The sequence below is a fragment of the Larimichthys crocea genome, unplaced genomic scaffold (assembly GCF_000972845.2).
Source record: "Larimichthys crocea isolate SSNF unplaced genomic scaffold, L_crocea_2.0 scaffold208, whole genome shotgun sequence".
NCBI lineage: Eukaryota > Metazoa > Chordata > Actinopteri > Sciaenidae > Larimichthys > Larimichthys crocea.
Window position 1 is genome coordinate 97,179 of NW_020852774.1, and position 19,193 is coordinate 116,371.

General features: G+C 38.3%; 2 protein-coding genes across 4 annotated transcripts in view; one reads left to right on the top strand and one right to left on the bottom strand.

Annotated features, from left to right (window-relative positions):
- Nucleotides 1-5,804, top strand: part of LOC104939035 (dihydropyridine-sensitive L-type skeletal muscle calcium channel subunit alpha-1) — a 94,544-nt gene extending 88,740 nt beyond the window's left edge. For both annotated transcript variants that reach the window (XM_027275753.1, XM_027275752.1), the window contains exons 22-24: nucleotides 978-1,108; nucleotides 3,640-3,765; nucleotides 4,406-5,804. In XM_027275753.1, the coding sequence (XP_027131554.1) occupies nucleotides 978-1,108; nucleotides 3,640-3,765; nucleotides 4,406-4,513 (365 nt within the window). In that variant the 3' untranslated portion in view covers nucleotides 4,514-5,804. The remainder of the gene's footprint in view (nucleotides 1-977; nucleotides 1,109-3,639; nucleotides 3,766-4,405) is intronic.
- Nucleotides 5,805-16,398: 10,594 nt separating this feature from the next.
- LOC104938742 (vesicle transport protein GOT1A-like) lies at nucleotides 16,399-18,824 on the bottom strand. Of its 2 annotated transcripts, XM_027275750.1 has the most exons (5): nucleotides 18,420-18,824; nucleotides 18,145-18,236; nucleotides 16,928-17,106; nucleotides 16,696-16,759; nucleotides 16,399-16,592 (listed from the first exon to the last, which is right to left on the bottom strand). In XM_027275750.1, the coding sequence occupies exons 2-5, from the start codon at nucleotides 18,217-18,219 to the stop codon at nucleotides 16,563-16,565; spliced, it is 348 nt and encodes a 115-aa protein (XP_027131551.1). In that variant the 5' UTR covers nucleotides 18,220-18,236; nucleotides 18,420-18,824; the 3' UTR covers nucleotides 16,399-16,562. The 2 variants fall into 2 exon arrangements, with proteins under 2 accessions (XP_027131551.1, XP_010753487.2); XM_010755185.3 differs by lacking the exon at nucleotides 18,420-18,824 and having other exon boundaries at nucleotides 18,145-18,399.
- Between the last annotated feature and the right edge of the window lie 369 nt (nucleotides 18,825-19,193).

Consider the following 19,193-nt stretch of genomic DNA (forward strand, 5'->3'; position numbering starts at 1 on the left):
CCGATGACACACAGCTATACCTGTCGTTCCAGCCGGACGACACCACGGTCTCCGCACGCATCTCCGCCTGTCTCTCTGATCTGTCAACTTGGATGAAAGACCACCATCTCCAGCTTAATCTGTCAAAAACCGAACTCCTGGTCATCCCTGCCCATGAGTCAATCTGCCATGACATCAACCTGAAAATTGGTACTGTCACTATTACCCCTAACCATGCTGCTAAAAACCTGCGCGTGGTACTAGATGATCGTCTTTCTCTCTCTGAACACATTTCCTCCGTAGCGAGGTCATGTCGCTATGCATTGTACAATATTAGAAAAATCAGACCGTACCTGACCCAATATGCCGCTCAGCTCCTGATACAGGCTACAGTCAGCTCCCGCCTCGATTATTGCAACTCGCTCTTGGCTGGCCTACCTGCTTGCGCGATCAAACCTTTGCAAATGGTCCAGAATGCCGCAGCGCGACTGGTTTTCAATCAACCTAAAAGGTCACACGTCACCCCACTCTTCAGCGACCTGCACTGGCTGCCTGTAGCTGCCAGAATTAAACACAAAGCTCTGACGCTAGCCTACAAAACCATCTCAGGATCTGCCCCTGCCTATCTCAGCGTCTTACTAAAGGCTCACGTCCCGACCAGGGCGCTACGCTCCGCTCATACAAACCGTCTGGTTGCACCCTTGCCTCTCGCAAAGCGAGGTCACTCTAAACTCTTCTCTGTGGATGTCCCCAAATGGTGGAATGACCTACCAACGGCTACTAGAACAGCAACATCCCTTTCTACCTTTAAAAAGCTTGTAAAAACCTTTCTGTTTCGAGAATGCTTCCCTGCCTAACAAAACTAACAACTACTCTGTGCTCCTTTACACCTTTACACCTTATGTCCTCCTCTGTAAGTCGCTTTGGATAAAAGCGTCTGCTAAATGCAATGTAATGTAATGTAATGTTTTATGAAATGGCCATCTGTGTTTTAACAGATGATGAGGTGACTGTGGGCAAATTCTATGCCACCTTCCTAATCCAGGATTATTTCAGGAAATTAAAGAAGAGACAGGAAGAGTACTATGGTTATCGGCCCACCAAGAAAAGTGCTACCCATGAGATACAGGTAAGCAGTTAATGTATTTCAGTAAATGAGTGATTATTCTTCAGATCTCAGGTAAATTCATTCATTGGCTGAATTTCAAAACAGCAAGTAATGGTAATCATCCCAGTATGTTTCGTTTCCTTTTCAATGTTTATGATAGAACTGTATAATGTGTAAAAAAAAAAAAAAAAGCCTTCACCAAAGTAGTATGCCATTCAACAAAAACCCTTCTGAAAAATGTAATTGCAAAGGCCTAAAGCTTGCACTGACCCAAATTTATAGAAATAGTTTGTGAAGATACAGTGCCAGTAAGTAGTTAAAAGACTGCACAAGTGGCACAATAAATCTGACATGACATTTCTCCCCAGGCTTTTTTGTAACTGTTGACATAATACATACACTGTATCCCCTTCTCCAATTCCGCCTTTGTATCTTGGTGAAATTGGGGCTGCACTGTTGAAATGCTACATAGGCCACTATCAAACCATTTTTTCACACCCATACTGAAGACCTAGAGATGCTTTAATGTGCTTTAATCTTTTCTTTTTATTGGCCAGTCTGAAATATGGCTTTTTCTAGAAAGCCAGCATCCCTGTTCAGTACATCACTGTTGATGATGACGCTGGTAGGCTATTTAATGAAGCTGTGAGGCATTGGTTTCTCAGACTAGATACTCTAATGTACTTGTCCTCTTGTTCAGTTGTGCATTGGGGTCTCCTACTCCTCTTTCTGTCCTGGTCAGAGCCAGTTTATGCTGCTCTGTGATGTGAATAGTACACAGCATTGTACGAGATCTTCAGTTTTTTGGCAATTTCTCGCATGGAACAGTCTTCATTTCTCAGAACAAGAATGGACTGACACGTTTCAGAAGAAAGTTCTTTGTTTCTGGCCATTTTGAGCCTGTAATGGAACCTGCTGTTGCCAGCTACAATATTCATTTACACTATTTACAACGTTGTGTTATTTTTGCCAACAAAAAAGTTGCTTTCCTTTTGAAAACATGGAATTTCTTAAGAAACCCAAACCTTTGAACAGTGGTGTATATGACATGTAAAGAGTGAGAGTTGACACTATATTCACAGAACGCTATAAATGTACAGATATACAGTAGGATTAAGTGGTCCCAAATAAATAAAGACTGTGCTTTAATGGAACGCAGAAGGTCTGAAGATGCTACGTTAATGTAACATGTAGGTCTGGATGATGAGAGGGAGAGTGTCAAGGGGGGCTCTGAGCCTTGTTGATCAGGCTAGTAGTGAATGGGAAGAAACTGTTCTTGTGGCGTGAGGTTCTGGTCCTGATGGACCGCAGCCTCCTGCCAGAGGGGAGTGTCTCAAAGAGTTTGTGTCCGGGGTGGGAGGGATCAGCCACAATCTTTCCTGCATGCCTCAGAGTCCTGGAGTCGAACAGGTCCTGGAGATATGGAAGATTGCAGCCAGTCACCTTCTCTGCAGACCGAATGACATGCTGCAGTCTGCCCTTGTCCTTGGCGGTGGCAGCAGCATACCAGATGGTGATGGAGAAGGTGAGGATGCACTCAATGATGGCTGTGTAGAAGTGCAAGAATGAAGAGATGGGGGAAATCTGAGGGACTAATTAAATTTTTGTGAATGGCTGCAGAGGGTCTTATGTTGAGCATCCTGTAGAAGGAGGGCTGATCTAGGGGATAGTAGAAGTGATGTAACCTTTCCCACCGTGCCACCGTGTTGTACGTCCTATTTGGCTGGAGGCCATTATGATTCAGTAGGCCTCGCCCAAAACAGTTCAAAGTTGTTGATGAAGGGGATCCCAGAGGCTGCATAGTTGTCTTTCAACCAGGTGTGTAGGGCAAAGAGTCTAGACAACCTCTCAATTCCTCTGTTGTGGGTGGGGATGAGGCCTGAGATGATATTCTTGTTACCTAAATGGACTGAGTGGAATGAGCGACAGAAAGGTGGGGAGAGTGAGGTGCTGGTATGGCAGGATAGAGACAGAGTGAGACATGGAGGGGTGGGAGCATGAGTCCTCATCTTAAAGCCAATGTTTCAAACCAGGAGTTTCATATCTCCTTTTAGTTCAAAAAAAGGTCCTGTAAGTGGTTGAGTTTAGTACATTTGGAGCAGGTAAAAACCTATTCAGGTACTATGACAAACATGTCACACAAATCACATTTCATTTATTTCCAAGTGCTCTCTGAGAGCTGTCTGACATCATCAAGAGTGAGAGTGACAAAAGTTTTAAAACTAACTGGATAAAATCGATAAAAACAGCTAACATGAGTATAGAGCAGCTGAAAGGATACACCCTGGTCCTGCTTCTGCTTACCCAGTCTGAGCCCAGTCGGAGCTGTGGCTGATTAAGTGAATGTCAAACGCACAAATGCACAGAGTTTTGTTATCAAAGCAAAATAATCTAAAATATATATTTTGCTTTGTTTACACATTTTTTACCACATCATTTTATGTGTATAAAATAATAATAATGAGAAGGTGTGTCCAAACGGTATGTACTGTACTGTATCGATATCGACCACATGGTTTTGTTCTCACCATATATTTTTCTGTGTCAATCAGGCTGGTTTGAGGAACATTGAGGAAGACACAGCACAAGAGCTCCATAGAGCGATCTCTGGAGACCTTGTGACTGAAGAAGAGATGGGACATGCTACTGATGAAGCTGCTGTAGAGGGCATCTTCAGGGTAACAAGACAGGATAGAAAGATAAATGACTAAATGTAGGAAATGAGGGAGGGAGTATGAAAGGAATGCTAAAGAGGTTAAAAAGCAGCTGAAGAACCTACCCCATCTTTGCTGAAACAGTACTCTAGTACAGCCATCTGAAAACAATGATAAACTGCTATTACACCACCTAACAGCACTGAACAGTCCTCACCCATCTTCAATTTACTTCCAGTGTTTTTTTCATTGTCTTCATATACAGTAGAAAGATGGATGGAGACTTCTACTTCATTTATTTAATTAGGCTGTAATAAAGTGTGTAATACCACAACTGCAGGACAGCCACTCAAGGCCACTCTACAAAGTACTTTACATTAATTGCCTTTGAGTTTCTGTCTTCTTAAATAATTGCCAACAATTAGTCAATCATTAATCATTAATCATTATTGCAGTTTTAGTCGAGTAAGCAATGGAAAATTCCTAACAAATTACACAAAGGGATGAACCAAATAATAAGGTGCAATGCAAATAAATTACTGACAGTCTCAATACTGATGTGTATTTTTTTTGTAATAACTTGTACTGACATATAGTATGTAACATATGTGTCTATGTCTACAGTAACTAAAGCCAACAATAACTGTGCTATCCTCTAAAACAGAGACAAGGTAGTGTTTATGGAAACCACTCGGACCCTTTTTCTGTAGAGAGTGAAATAGCCAATGGCAGCCAGGCCACTAGCCAACGCCCTCTACAGATGGCAGAATGAGTCATCAACAACAATATGAATATCTCCAACAACAACATTACAAGTCACAGGTCTGTGTAAAACAGTCTTTTGCTGAATCCTTCAGTTTACTGCATAATTACTTGATCGTTTTATTACTGTAGTGTACTATATTGTCAGTTATTTTATACCGTATAGTATTGATGCATAGGTATGGCACTGAAGCCTCACTCAAGCCCTGCCTCACATTCATATGCTACCAATCAACACTATTTGTATGACTTCCCATTACATTCTTCCTGGAATGCACCTATATAAAAATATGTATTTAATCTATAAAAATTCTTTGGACGAAAAAGTTTTACATGCTTATAAAATATCCCAACTCTTTACAGGCATACTAGCTGCCATGAGGCTGTACTTGTGACTGGTGATTTGAACTGTAATCACAACTGTGGTGGATTGGGTTATCATTGATTTTGAATAAAAATCTGTAAGATATCTTTAATCCCTCGTTCTATTCCCTTTGAGAACAAGTCAAAAGAATTTTTGATGATGGCACCCCTGAGTTTTGTGTAATGTGTTCCAACCGAGCAATCTGATTGGTCAACTAGACATTAAGAATGTGCTCAAATCAGCATGACAGCAAATTAGACAGAACACAAAAAGTTTATCTGCGTTCATATGCAACTTCATTTTCACATTTGTATATGTATTTGCAGAACAAATTAAGAAGAATTAAAAAGACAGAGTGTATATAACAAACTGAGTTTTTTTTTAAATGCTATCCTTATGACTTCTTTTTTCACCAAAATTCACCTTAAATCCTTCCTGATTAGTTTGTTATATTATCATTGTTATTGTCTCTAAAGTGGATGCCAGAATGCCAGCTTGGCGTAATCAAATCAGGGACAGTGCAGTTATCCACTCAGCCACCAGGTGCCCCATATACACTGTTCTTTGTTGTAATGGTGACTTGCTCCATAGTTTATTGTCTTGCATGTTTGCCTGAAACTGAGATTACATGACATTTCATTCTCCCTTTCTTGTCAGTGTTTATTAACAATATTTTGGAAGAACTGGCCTTTGACCAATGATGTCTGTCAGAGTAAGCAAAATGGAGATGACAGGAGCTTTTCAACAGGAGGACTGTGATGAAAGGAGCTTCCAAGGTTGCCAACCTGACTTGCACCCATTGTAGCGCAACAGGCTTCAGACAGGAAAAAAACTCTTATGCAACGATTAACATTGAATTGTAATGTGTTTTGTAATACCACAAAACAGTGACTGCTACAAAAATACTTTTTTCTTCATTAAATTCTTCTTCAAACACAGTCACCAAATGCAAATTGCATTTTTTTTCTTCAAACTTTCATTGACTATATTAGCTTATCAAAATCTATTTTATTACACCACCAGGGAACAGCAGAACATGCTATCCAGCCATACGTAACAAGTATTCATTCAGAGCTGCGTGTCTATCCAATATTCACTCTTTCTTTGTTTTGTTTTGGTTGCCACTGACTCCAATATTTGTTATTAATAATAAATAGTAGATTTCTTGTTAATAAATCCCAATTGATTATTTCAAAATTTTCAATGTAATAATGTTGCATTTATATTGTACATTTATACTGTCTTGTACAAAACAGCAACAGACATAAAATAATACATACTCCTTTTAATGATTTCACTGTTCTGTGCATTGAATTTAAATGATCACAACAAAGAATAAAACAAATAAAAGTAAAATGCATTTAAATTGAATATTTGTTATATTTGTTATTATTTGTCTGTAGTTCTTTGGGAGGTTGCTTTTATTTAAAAAAATATTCATAATTCATCATGGCCTTTTCTCTTGAACCTGGTGTAAAATTAGCGTTATTAAATTAGCTAAATAACAACAGTAGTTTTTGCTGATGAAGCTCCCCCATGTTTACCCAGTTACACAGTTTAATTGTGGGCTATAAAACCGAACAATGAGTTGAATGACATTAAAATATTCAGTAGAGGCAGGGGGAAACTGAAGGGTTTGTGATTATTCTGTGTGTTCATATGAATATCATTACATATCACATAATAGTCATTTGAGCACTCTTTAATATATAAATGCAGATCTCAGTCTATAAAAATAAGTGCATGCATTAAAAGGAAAGAGCAACTTACTTGGTTTAGACATAAAGCTTCCTGTATGCAAGATGATATAGTTACTGACCTCACACTGTGTAATGTTGCAGTGAAAAAGTAATAATAAATAAAATAAATAATACATACAATAATACAACTTCCTTAGTGCATTAACAGACTCATTACAGGGCTACACCTCTTTATATATGTGGGTCTTTGTAGTATTGTGTATAGTGTATGTAATTTGTTCCATCTCATACATCTCTCTCTCTCTCTCTCTCTTCTCTCTCTCTCTCTCTCTCTCTCTCTCTCTATAAACATACATGTCTCATTAATGCATGTTACTAACCAAACTTCTTCCCTAGTGTTCCTGTGCTCTGTCGTCCAGCAGGTTCTCGTGGATCGTGGCTGCTGCTGTGTCCTGTACGATGTCCACTATATTATACTGTGATTATTGCTACCATATCTCCATTACAGTTTAGTTAATGATTTCTGCTGCTGTGCATCTGTATCGCTCTCTATTTAGAAGAAAGTGCCTTAGCTCTCAATATCTAAAAAATTCAGTCCTTGGAAGGGTAAATTCCTGTTTTCTGCCACTATCGCACCTGATCCTCTGCAGTGCAGTGCGAATGCTGCCACTTTGCCTGTGAAAAATGAGGCAAGGTATCAGCAGTAAGGGTGGTACAAGAGGAGGAGGCAGAGGGCTGAGTAGTTATTGAAAAGTTTCCAGGTGTCAGTGACATTGTTAATTTTGTACTTGTAAAAAGCAGTCTTTGCAGCAGCTGGTTAAAAGGAGGATAAGAGTGTCTGGTAACTTTTGAGGTCATTGGCTAGTTGGATTTCAGCCAGTTTCTCTTAGCATACATGGTTAGAGTGGAGCTGAGTGAGTCAGTGACATAATTCAGAGGAGAATGTGCTGAGTGGAGGTAGGCAGAGGTGACAATAGATCAGAAGTCGGTTGGAGTAAATTGTGAGGTTGTGGCAAAACGTGACTATCAGTAGACAAGCACACAAATGTTTTTATAATCAATATTTTTGTATGCTTTACTTTTTTAGTCTTCCGACCACTCAAAGTGCTTTTACACTTTTTTTTACACTACATATCTCATTCACACACTGATGGCATTGGCTGCCATGCAAAGTGCCAACTGCTCATCAGTTTTTAGGAGCTAACTATTCATACACATTCAAACACCGATTGCACAGCCTTTAGGAGCATTTAATAACAACCAATGCTAAAGGGCACTTGCAAATCTGTATGAGACACTGAGGGGGCATGATACAGCACACATCCATTACATTGATGACATGGGATGAATGTGTTGACATGCAGTAACGTTAAAGCCACATTCCTAACGCCTTGTAGCGCCATTCTCACACGACAATTGTAGGTTGCACGGGCAATAAAAGATTCCGATGCTTTCCCCCTCTATGATGGACCAAAGAATGGAGTGCTAGTAAAAATGTTATTATTCTTTAAATGAGGCCAATAAATCCAGTTCTCTTTGTCCAGTTATTGAATGTATTCCTAAAGAGGGCGTCCAAAAGTAAAATGATTATTGTAAAACCAGGTGGACATCTAAATACAGTTAGGTCCATTTTAGGTTTTGTTATTTTTGTTGTTTACCAAAATACATTTCATTATTTAACTAAAACTCGTTTACCAAAATACATTTTGGTAAACGAGTTTTAGTTAAATAATGAATATGGGCTAAGACAGTTGAGATAATTGTTGACTTCAAAGGCTGCCCCATCACCCTGCCCATCTATATTTGGATAGTGAGACATGTTTTGTTATTTTGGTTGTTTACCAAAATATATTCAAGTTTTAGTTAAATAATGAATATGGGGTTAAAGTGAAGTCTCTCAGCTTTAATTTAAGGGTATTCATATCGGACATATTAGACATATTAGACGAAAGGTTTAGGAATTACAGCTCTTTAATATGTAGCTGCCTCTTTTTCAAGAGACCAAAAGTAATTGGACAGTTGACTCAAAAGCTGTTTCATTCAACCACACACGTGAGGTATGCAACATGGATGGATGATTGTAGGATGCTTTCCATGGTAAAGAAAAACCCCTTACAACATCAAGCCAAGTGAAGAACACTCTCAGGAGGTAGAATTCTGTGAAGGTTCTCAGTAAGGAGGTAGATATATCATTCTCCAAGTCTACCATAAAGAGAAGACTTTACAAGAGCAAATACAGAGGGTTCACCACAAGGTGCAAACCACTAATAACCCTAAAGAACAGAAAGGCCAGATTAGACTCTGTCAAAAACCAATTAAAAAAGCCAGTCCACTTCTGGAACAGTATTCTTTGGACAGATGAAACTAACTGGATGTTGCTATATTTCACAAACGGCAATGATCCAAAACATTTTTAAGGTTTTAAGACAAAGAAGTGTAATATTCTGCAATGATCAAGTTAATCTGATCCTGATCTCAACCTGATCAAGCATGCATTTCAATTGCTAAAGATAAAACTTAAGGTAGAATGACCCACGAACATGCAACAACTGAAGACAGCAATAAAGGTCTGGCAAAGCGTCACAAAAGAGGAAACACAGTATTTGGTGATGCCCACGGGCTCTAGACCAGACCAGCAACCACTCTCTACAAAGGATTCTCGACAAAGTATTAAAAATAAACATTTTATGAATATGTTAATGTGTCCAATTACTTTTGAGCCCTTGAAATAAGGAAACTGTGTATATAAAGGGCTGCAATTCCTAAATGTTTCATTCAATTTCTTTGTTTAACCCATTAAATTAAAGTTGAAATTCTGCACTTCAATTGAATCTCAGTTATTTAATTTAAAATCCATTTTGGGGGCCTACTTTAAAATACTATATTAGAATGTTAATGTCAATCTGGCCAGGGTTGTGTTAGACCAATTACTTGCTCAGGATAACTTATTATTTTTTTCATAATTCTGTGTGGACAATTAGAGAATATGTCATGATGTTGTTTTACAGATTCACATTATGAATATACAACGTGTTTCAGTATTTATCACTATACGAGAAACTGAGAATATACCCAGAAAAAAGAGGAAAAAATATTTTTCTTCAATTACAGAAAATGTGCATGTCCTTGTAGTGTATATTTTTAGTTTATATTAGATAGCCCTCTTCACTTTCACCATGTGCTTATTGCCATGACCTCCAGGCCTTTGTCTAGACTACAAACCTCATTTCATGTCTATTATGGGAAGACCAAAGTAGTAACAAAAGCTCTATCTGAATGTGCACATGGGAATCAACAATTTGGAATTTAACTAATCTTTGTAAGACCAAATCTGAAAAGAAGAGGTGGATGAATATGTGGCACTACACACTGACCAGTGATCAGTGATGATGACGTAGAAGGTATCACTCTATAAAAGAAACTTCTGGCACAGGAGGGGGGGGCAGGGGGGTCTCAGTCAGCGCTCGCTTTCAGCACAAAGGTAAGACCAGAGCATTACATTTCATATTTCATGCTCTGTTTGTATCTCCAGCAGTGATTAAGGTTCTCACAGCAGTGTGTGTTTGTGTGAGTAAATGAGTGTATTAATGTTCTCATGTATGTTGAGTTTGTGTGACAGAGGCCACAGTCATCACCAAACACTAAGAGTGGGAAGGTTCAACAGTCATAATAGAAAGTAAAAGTAAATACTGAAACAAAAACAACAGTGAATGCCTACATCAAATTTTATGATGACTGGGTGGCATGACTAACAATAGATAAAAGATTATATTTCTTATATTTTGACCTTGTACTTGAACAATATGACTGTAAATGTGTTGAGTCACCTAACAATACTGTACAGATTGTACAGACAGTGAGATCTGTGATTGTTTGATTGTTGTTTAATATAAAGTATGAAAGCAAAGTATAAAATATGAAAACAGTGAACACAACTGTAAAAAGGTCCAGGTTAATGGTTCAAGTATACTTTTTAAGAGCTTTAGCTTTAGGTATTTCAGAAGTGCAACAAATTCTAAGGAACAATAATAATTTTCCAACAACAACAATAATCAAGCCTCACAGGAACACACATACACATAACAGCACATTTCAAACATGATCATGGACATAAACAACAGGCACTGATGAATCATTGATCAAAAAATTGTTGTGTTGAGGTCAGAGTGACGCGGTCCACAGTGGCCAATATCCAGGTGCTCTCAGTCAGCCTGTTTGTGAGGACTCTACTGGACAATGTTACAGAAAAGAGGGATGGGATATGTTTACACAAATATTCACTCACAATCTCCAAGCTCCATTTTCTTTGTTTGTGAACATTAAATGAATGCTTTAAATAAAAGCATTAAAGCATTGAGCCTTAAATTGGAGCTATCTTCCAGGTATTTTTAAAAGAAATATTTGAAACGGTCTATATTTTCATGTTTTTTTGCGGGTGAGGACCATGAGAGCAATGTAGACAACATCTAACATTTGGTAGCCTTGCTAGCTTATCTTGTTGTCATGTATATGTAGTATGGTAGTGCAAAACAGTGAAGAAGCACATAACACTTGTAGGCTCTACAGTACATGGGAAAAGCAAGTAAAGCTGTCTTGGGGCAGCTGTGGCTCAGGAGGTAGAGCAGGTTATCCATTATTCAGATGATCGGAGGTTCAGTCCCTGGCACCTCCAGCACAGCACAGGGGACTTTATGTCAAAATGTCCTTGGGCAAGATAGCAAGATACTGAACCCCGAAGTAGAGGAATGGGTGAATGAGATATGAAATGTAAAAGAGACTCTAACCCTAACCCTGAGTTGTCATATATATAAGTACTTTCCATTTACCATTTACCCCCATATAGAGAGAAATGCCAGACACCATAATCTTACCCACATGCCACAGGGTCCCATAGGATTACAGGACCTTCTCCTTGCCAATGGCAGCAGCATACCAGATGGTGAATGTCTGACATCAGCAGTGACACCATGATAGTATTGTCAGTGTGATGAAATCATTAATAAGCGAGCATAAAAGTTGTTCAGCTCACCTTCTAGAGATCAATACAAGGGGCAGGGACAGGCTTATAATCTGTCATAGTTGGTCATAGTGCTGAGGACTTTCTGGAGTTTCTGGATGACACCACCTTCGTTTGACTCTCCTCCAATGGGGATGAGTCAGCCTACAGTTGGGAAATTGACCATCTGGTGACCTGATACAGTCAGACCAACTTGGAGCTCAATGCTATAAAGACAGTTGAGATAACTGTTGACTTCAAAGGCTGCCCCATCACCCTGTGTGCCATCTTTCCATTTCCTGGGAATCATTATCTCTCAGGACCTCAAGTGGGAGCTGCACATTAGCTCATCAAGAAAGCACAGCAGAGGATGTAGATGCAGCTGAAGAAATTCAACCTACCAAAGACAATGATGGTGTACTCCTACACCTCAATCACTGAATGGTACGCTGCTGCCACTGCCAAGGACAAGGGAAGACTGCAGTGCGACTGACTGTCAGTCTCCTGAGAAGGTGATTCTAAGGTGGCTGCAACCTTCCCTCTCTTCATGACCTGTATTCATCCAGGACCCTGAGGCATGTCACAGCCATTCTATAGACAGACATGATTTCTACTGCTTAGAAATACAATCTATTGAGAGAATATGGCTGAAATAGAATGTATTATTACTAATTATATTTTCATTACTGTATAATTTGACTGAAACTATTAGTGTAAAATTACCTTCATGTATGACATGGTAAATGGTTTCTCTTATATAGCACCTTTCTAGTCTTCCGACCACCCAAACACAAACAGGATGTAAAGGTCTCACACACTGAGGGCATTGGCTGCCATGCAAGGTGCCAACTGCTCATCATTCATACACCAGTGGCGCAATTTAGGGTTCAGTACTGAATTTTGAGTTAGGGTTAGAGAGTTACAGTATCTTGCCCAAGGACACTTCGACATACAGACTGAAGGGGATCAACCCAGGGATTGAAACACTGATCATCTGATCAGTAGACAACCCGCTCTGCCTCCAAGCCACAGCTGTCCCTGTATGAAAAGAGAGCAGAGAGGGAAAAATACATTTAAATGAGCAAAGGGATAGCTTGCACATCCCTACTTGGTATTAGTTACCTTTGTGATGTTTGCCCCAACTGTAGCTACAGTGTGTTGAATGCACCTTGCTTCAGAAGTGTCCCAGAAGCGGCTTTCCGCTCGGGAAATACACATCTGTTCTATTTTTGACACTTGACGCGAGCAGCCCGCGTCAGTTTACACAGAGCACCCTGAGCGGGAATCCAGACACAGAAAAGGCAAAGAGAATCAAGTGGATTTTCAAAATAAAATACCCAGTGCAAACTGCCGGTTGTAAAAATAGACAAAAGCGAAACTAATTAACTATGTAGCATATTTACACACATAGAAGCATATTTAGAAGAATATACATTGGGGAAATAGCCAAATCTGAGTAAGTAAACAAAGGCTAAATGCTCTGCTTCTGAAATGCTCCCAGTGGGATTTGAAGTCATGTAGAGTACAGATCAAAAACGCAGCTCATAAGCGACGTGCCAGAAATGTGTGCCGTGGTTATACAATATACAGTTTCATTGTGAAGGTGTGACAGCTGGAGAAATGTCTGCTGTTTATCATGTTGCCTGATTGTTACTTGAGATTTGTGTGGTATATAAGTATATACGGTAACACAGAATCACATATGACAGCCTAAACTAAAACATGATGGGAACCAGTTTGCATAAGCACAATCTGAATCAGTCAAATTTGAACTGTATACCTAATGCTGCATGCAGTTCCTATACTCAAGAAAGTTGTAGAGTTTTTTTGGATGCTATAAATTAATTTTTAATGAACTACAACACCTAATAAATTAGAAATGTAAGCAAATCCATACATAACAGTAATCCAAAATACTTTGCTTTATCTACTTTGTATGCAGGACCCTAACTCTTTTGCCTCACCCAAAGCCTTGATATTTTAATAATTTCTGTCTGCTTGCAGAGGAAATCCAGCAGCTCTAACACATCATCATCATGTCACAACTCATTGTTGTTCTGATGATGGCCGCTTTGTTAGCAGAGGCCTACACCACCAGCAGTTTGAAATCCTCCTACTACAGTGAAGGTACAGTTTCATTTTTAAAGCCTTGTAAAAGCTTTCTGCAAATACAGATCAATGTGTCGTCACTGTCTGCACTAGATGTGTTCTAAATGTGTCTTCTGGGTTATGTATGTACTTACACGTCAGAAGAAGAAAATGAGAAATGGGCCATTTTAGGCATACATTAGATCGAGTTACATGTACATGTAGTTATATATTTGACATTACATTTCCCAGTTATTCTGTCAGAACATAGAAGGAATACTCAGTTTTCAGGAACTAAAGAAGAGCCAGTATACAAAAACCAAAGAGGTATATTTGTTAAATTCAATTAAATCAACTGAGTTAGTTGAGAACATTTGGTCAAAAACACAGAGAGAGAGAGTTTTCTACATTTTTATTTTACATCTGAAACATTTATATGTATCTACAATTCTATGTCATATGGCATGAACAAGTTGTCTGATTCAAAAAGGTGGAAGTTAGAGATCTTTGTCTTGTTTGTCCTTCAGATCAAATAATACTCAAAGCCCTGAGAGATTTAAGACATGCATCAATGGCACCATCAGCAAGGAGTTCTGGGAATGTTTCAGCTGATGAGGTCCATTCAGCTGGTAGAAAGTTTCCCAAGACAGAATGGTGGATCTCAAAAGTGGTCTTTCCTCAGCCTATCAAGAAACGTCAAGATGTGTCCTCATACAACCTTAACTCATTTGGTCTACGCTATGGAAAATAAAACTCTCTGTCCATTGTTACTCTGTGTTAGATCTGATATTTTAATTTATTGTATTGTAATTTAATTTAATGTGTACATTCAGATGGGGAGACAGGTAAATAACAATGTCACTGGATCAATAAAAACTTCAGTTAAAAAGGATGTGCCTTGTGTGACTCTAAACAGAACTGTTCACACCAGAACTATCATCAAGCACAGATCATCAACCATGTTTTTATAAAGTTCAGAAAGAGTGTGAGACTTGTAGTTCACAAAATCCTATTTTATTTTAATGATCAAATAATAAATGGCAATGGAAATGTGAGCATACCAATAACTGGCACCAGGTCAGAAGTGCAGAAAGCGTTCAGGAGCCTCTGATGTCTTATGCTGTAATATTTATTGAAGCTTGATCAAGGAGAATTAGAGACATCCTCACATACAATCAGGTATACATATGAGTCGGTCTCTATTCTGCCCAATTCAAGCTGGTGGTGCCCCTTACAGATGACGGCACAAATACTATGCGCCCAAAAATAGTATTGTATTGTAAGAATGTATTTACCTATGTTAGTGTTCACCTTCAACACATTCTAGTCTGGAACCACTGTTGTCTGTTTATGCTAATGGAACGTCAGCAGTTAGCAATCTATTATGTCTAGAAAGACAACATTCAGTTTCTTTGACCCTGGCAGCAATCCAAACAGCGGCCTCGCATAACAAAGAGAGAGCATCTTCTCTGATATGATTTAGTGCTGTAACTGTCTATGACCCCAAGGCCCTGTGTAACCAAAGGATAGACAATTCCATAACACATAGAAGATTCTAAGGACAGAGGGTGTCACTCCCTGTACAGATTGTAAAGCCCTCAGAGGCAAAATGTGTTTTGTGGATTTTGGCTATACAAATAAAACTTGATTGATTGATTGATTGATTGATTGATTGATTGAAGTTAAAGCAGCTCATGGAGATTCAGAGATGTGTAGGGAATAGATAATGAATCAAAAATAATGAATAGATAAGGAATACAATAAGACAGAATACAGATACTAAGAATACTACTAAAAATATGTCTGTATTTATTCTATCATGTCGTTAGCTGCTTTAATCATTAGCTTGTTTGTGCATCAAGAGAATGACTTTGCTACAAAGTTTTAGCAGACTGCAGTGAGGACAAAGGCAGAAACATCAAAGAGAAGTGAGCAGGTGCTTCAACATGCTCAGATGCTCTGTGCTGCAAATTCGCTAAATGAACTATGTAAGGTTTGACCATTTCTAAAGGCCTCTGTTGGGGGGATGAAGTGTGTGGGTCTACATGCTGCCACTTTCAATCCACAATTTGTCCACCACCATGCTGGCCCTCTTTCATGCAGTCAGAATATGGATATTGATTAGGAGTATTTAATTTATATTTATATGCATATATGGTTATTTCGTGTGAATTTCGTGTTGATTATGATTCATAAAAGGGCCGGTGTAGGACTTTTCCACATGAATCATATACACAGTTATATAAATGGGGCCCCTGAACATTAGTGTGGATTCTATATGACATTTTGTGGAATATTAAAACGTCTGTAAAACAAAAAAAAGAAAAAAAATGAATTCAACAAAACAAGATATTAATAAGTTAAATAAAACTGTAGATGATTGTAAAATTTTTTGTAAAACACATGCTGTGCAACTTTAAATATATTCTAGATTCTTAAGTCTGGATATATTTAAGCAGTTTATAATTTGGCTGCATGGTTATTTCTTTTAGCCTATATGGTAAAAAAAATATACATTGCAGAATAGAAATGATTCATACATTGGGGGAACTTTGGCTCGGAGGTAGAGTAGGTCATCTACTAATTAGATGAGGAGCCGGTTCAATCCCCGGCTCTTCGAGTTTGCATGTTGGGCAAGATGCTGAACCCCAAATTGCTTGTGAAGGCTGCGCCATCAGTGTGTGAATGTGTGTCAATGGTTAGCTCCTCAAACTGATGAGTACAATCAGTGTATGAATGTGTGTGAATGAGATATGTAGTGTAAAGATGCTTTGAGTGTTCAGAAGACTAGAAAGGCACTATATAAGTACAGTCCATTTACAAAGTAAATGACAAAAAGAGTTAAGTTATCAAGCAGTTTTCAGACCAGTTTTCCACCTCTGCCAGCATTCCTTCACTGTTGTGCTTCTGCTCAGACCATGGAAGTGCTGCTGGAGATAAACTAACCAAAAAACAGGAGATTAATCTCTTAAAGAATAGGAATAATGTTTTTTTTCATACAGTATTATTATTTTTCAATGTATGGAGTAAAAAACAAAACATACTGCATTGAGGAAAGGGATATTCACAGCTGATAGCACAAATCCCAAGGCCATTGGGAAGAATGACCTGAGAGAGCAATAACATAGAGTGATGAGAAAACCATTCTGACATTTTCATGTTTTATTTTTCAAATGGTTAGGTTTAGTTATTAATATTTAGTTATTATTTATTGATGCAATGATTTGCTTCTCCTTTCCGTTACTGTCTCAGAAACAATCCAATAACTGGACTCACCTGAATAAAAGCACAAAGCCGTAGCTCTCCACCAGTAGTCCAATTATTGGCCATCGGCACAGCACCAGAGACACACCTCCCAGGAAAAAGAAGGAACCTCTAAACTTGTGTCTTTGGAAGAAGAAGTGAGCTGTCCTCTTGAAGCCGATAATGAATGTCAAACCATTTAGAAACAGGATCTATAAGGAGGGCAATCAACCAAAAAAGTTGATGAAATATTAAAACACATTCTCACGTAATTGATTGATTCAGATCCTGATTAGAACAACAAAAGCACTTTGGTTAAGGTTACGAAAAGACTGATTTTAGTTAAATGTTAATATTATTTTTTCTATGAAAAAAGACCAAGTGCTGCCACACACACTCATTTCTAAGTATGGGAAAAACACACTCTGACATCTGCATACACAGGTTTTGTTCATTTTGTTTCTTCTTTTCTAGACCTCCAAATTCAATTAAATTTTATGAAATTCCAATCTATGGTTTCCACACACATTCATACACTGATGGCATTAGACACTTAGACTAATGACTTAGACTTAGCAGATTGGAGGATGACCCGCTCTACCTCCGAGCCACAAACAATCAATGCCATTCATCGTGTCCTCTTAGTTTCTGTTGTTTGTCTTTATCCTAATGTGTATTGTAACAAAAATCCTTCAAATTCCTTGCATGCACATGAGTTATGTGCACAGAGAAAGACTTTGAGGATGAGAATGAAGTGGAGACTGTCCACTACATGGCAAATGTACTTTAGATTCCACAATTTAACACATGGCATAAAAAATATCAATTTATGGATACTTTTGACAATGCTAGTCACCAAAGGTTATATGTTGATATGAGGTGTGTTAGTGACACTAAGCAGATGTTATATTAATGTTACATTGAAAATTACAGTTGTCCCTCGCTATAACATGGTTCACTTTTCGCGGACTCGCTGTTTCGCGGATTTTTTTTAGTGTAATTTTGCATGTTTTTTTTTTTTTTTTACAGCATACTGTACAGTATGAATGCGCATTGTGTTCTGCGTTCTAAATTGACTAAGGGAGTACTGAACAAAATGTGTGTAAAAAGGTGTATAAAAGTGTGTGGCTAGGGGTTTTACGGCCTTAAAACATGTATAATATTTGTAAAACTTACTTTGCGGATTTCGTTTATTGCGGGTTATTTTTAGAACATATCCCCCGCGATAAACAAGGGACCACTGTACTCACATTCCCAAAGGCCAGCAAGACAGAGTCAAAGTACAACAACACACCAAAGAACAGGAAAAATGAGCCGAATCCCATCAGACCAATGCCAATTTCTGTAAGACAAACACAAGGGAGGTAAGAAATTGTCATTTCTTGTGTCAGTGAGTTCAAATAAGTTACCTATATAATCATTTCAGTTTGGGAATGATGTTTTAATAGTTTGGGTATGAATCAGTCTTTCATGGGCAGAAATGTTACTTTAATCTATATGATTTAAAGCATGTTACAAACTCTACCAAAGTCCAAAGCGAGCTGCCCCAAAGTGTAATCCAGTCCGAGATGTCACAAACACTGTAGTATGTGGAGCTGTGCTTTAAAGTAAAGTAAAGCAACAAATTTAATAAAAATACCAAAACCACCATGCAACATATAAGTGCATCAAAACTGTAATAAAGAATCACTTTGCTCTTCAGAGTAAACACTTCTGACCAAGTTAGTGGCAGGTGTAAAAAAAAGTATGACATTATGGTTTTGTTGTGAATGATCACATACTTATCTGATTCTTCCTAATGTCCACATTAACCAAAAGAACATTGTACATGATGAAATGATGATGTTTCAACAGACTGAAGTATATTAGAGACAACTAGAAAAATTTCTAAAGAAAATTTGAGTGTGCGTGACTCTGGCCCCGTCGTCCCCATGCATTATTATTGACACTGCTCAGCAAATTTAGTACTAGAAAATAAATTTTGAGAGTGACGTGGGCTGTTGCTGGGGGTCTTTATTCAAAAAGCACACCTCAAACAGTCATTTTTAACATGTTTATTTTGACACCGGAGCAACTAGCGCTTACGTGCTCAATTACTTAGCATTTTAACATTAGCATGTTAACGATGATGGACTAGCAGTTAGCATTAGCATGTTAGCATTAGCATGTTAATATTAGCATGTTAGCACTGATGGGCTAGCAGTTAACATTAGCATGTTAACATTAACATGTTAACATTAGCATTTTAGCATTAACATGTTACCATTAGCATGTTAGCATTAGCATGTTAACGCTGATG

Coding starts and splice junctions, on each gene's coding strand:
- LOC104938742 (XM_010755185.3), bottom strand. CDS start 18,273: ATGACAATTTCTTACCTCCCTTGTGTTTGTCTTACAGAAATTGGCATT. Junction 16,760..16,927: donor GGCTTTGTGCTTTTATTCAG/GTGAGTCCAGTT, acceptor TTGCTCTCTCAG/GTCATTCTTCCCAATGGCCT. Junction 16,593..16,695: donor ATATCCCTTTCCTCAATGCA/GTATGTTTTGTT, acceptor TTTTTTGGTTAG/TTTATCTCCAGCAGCACTTC.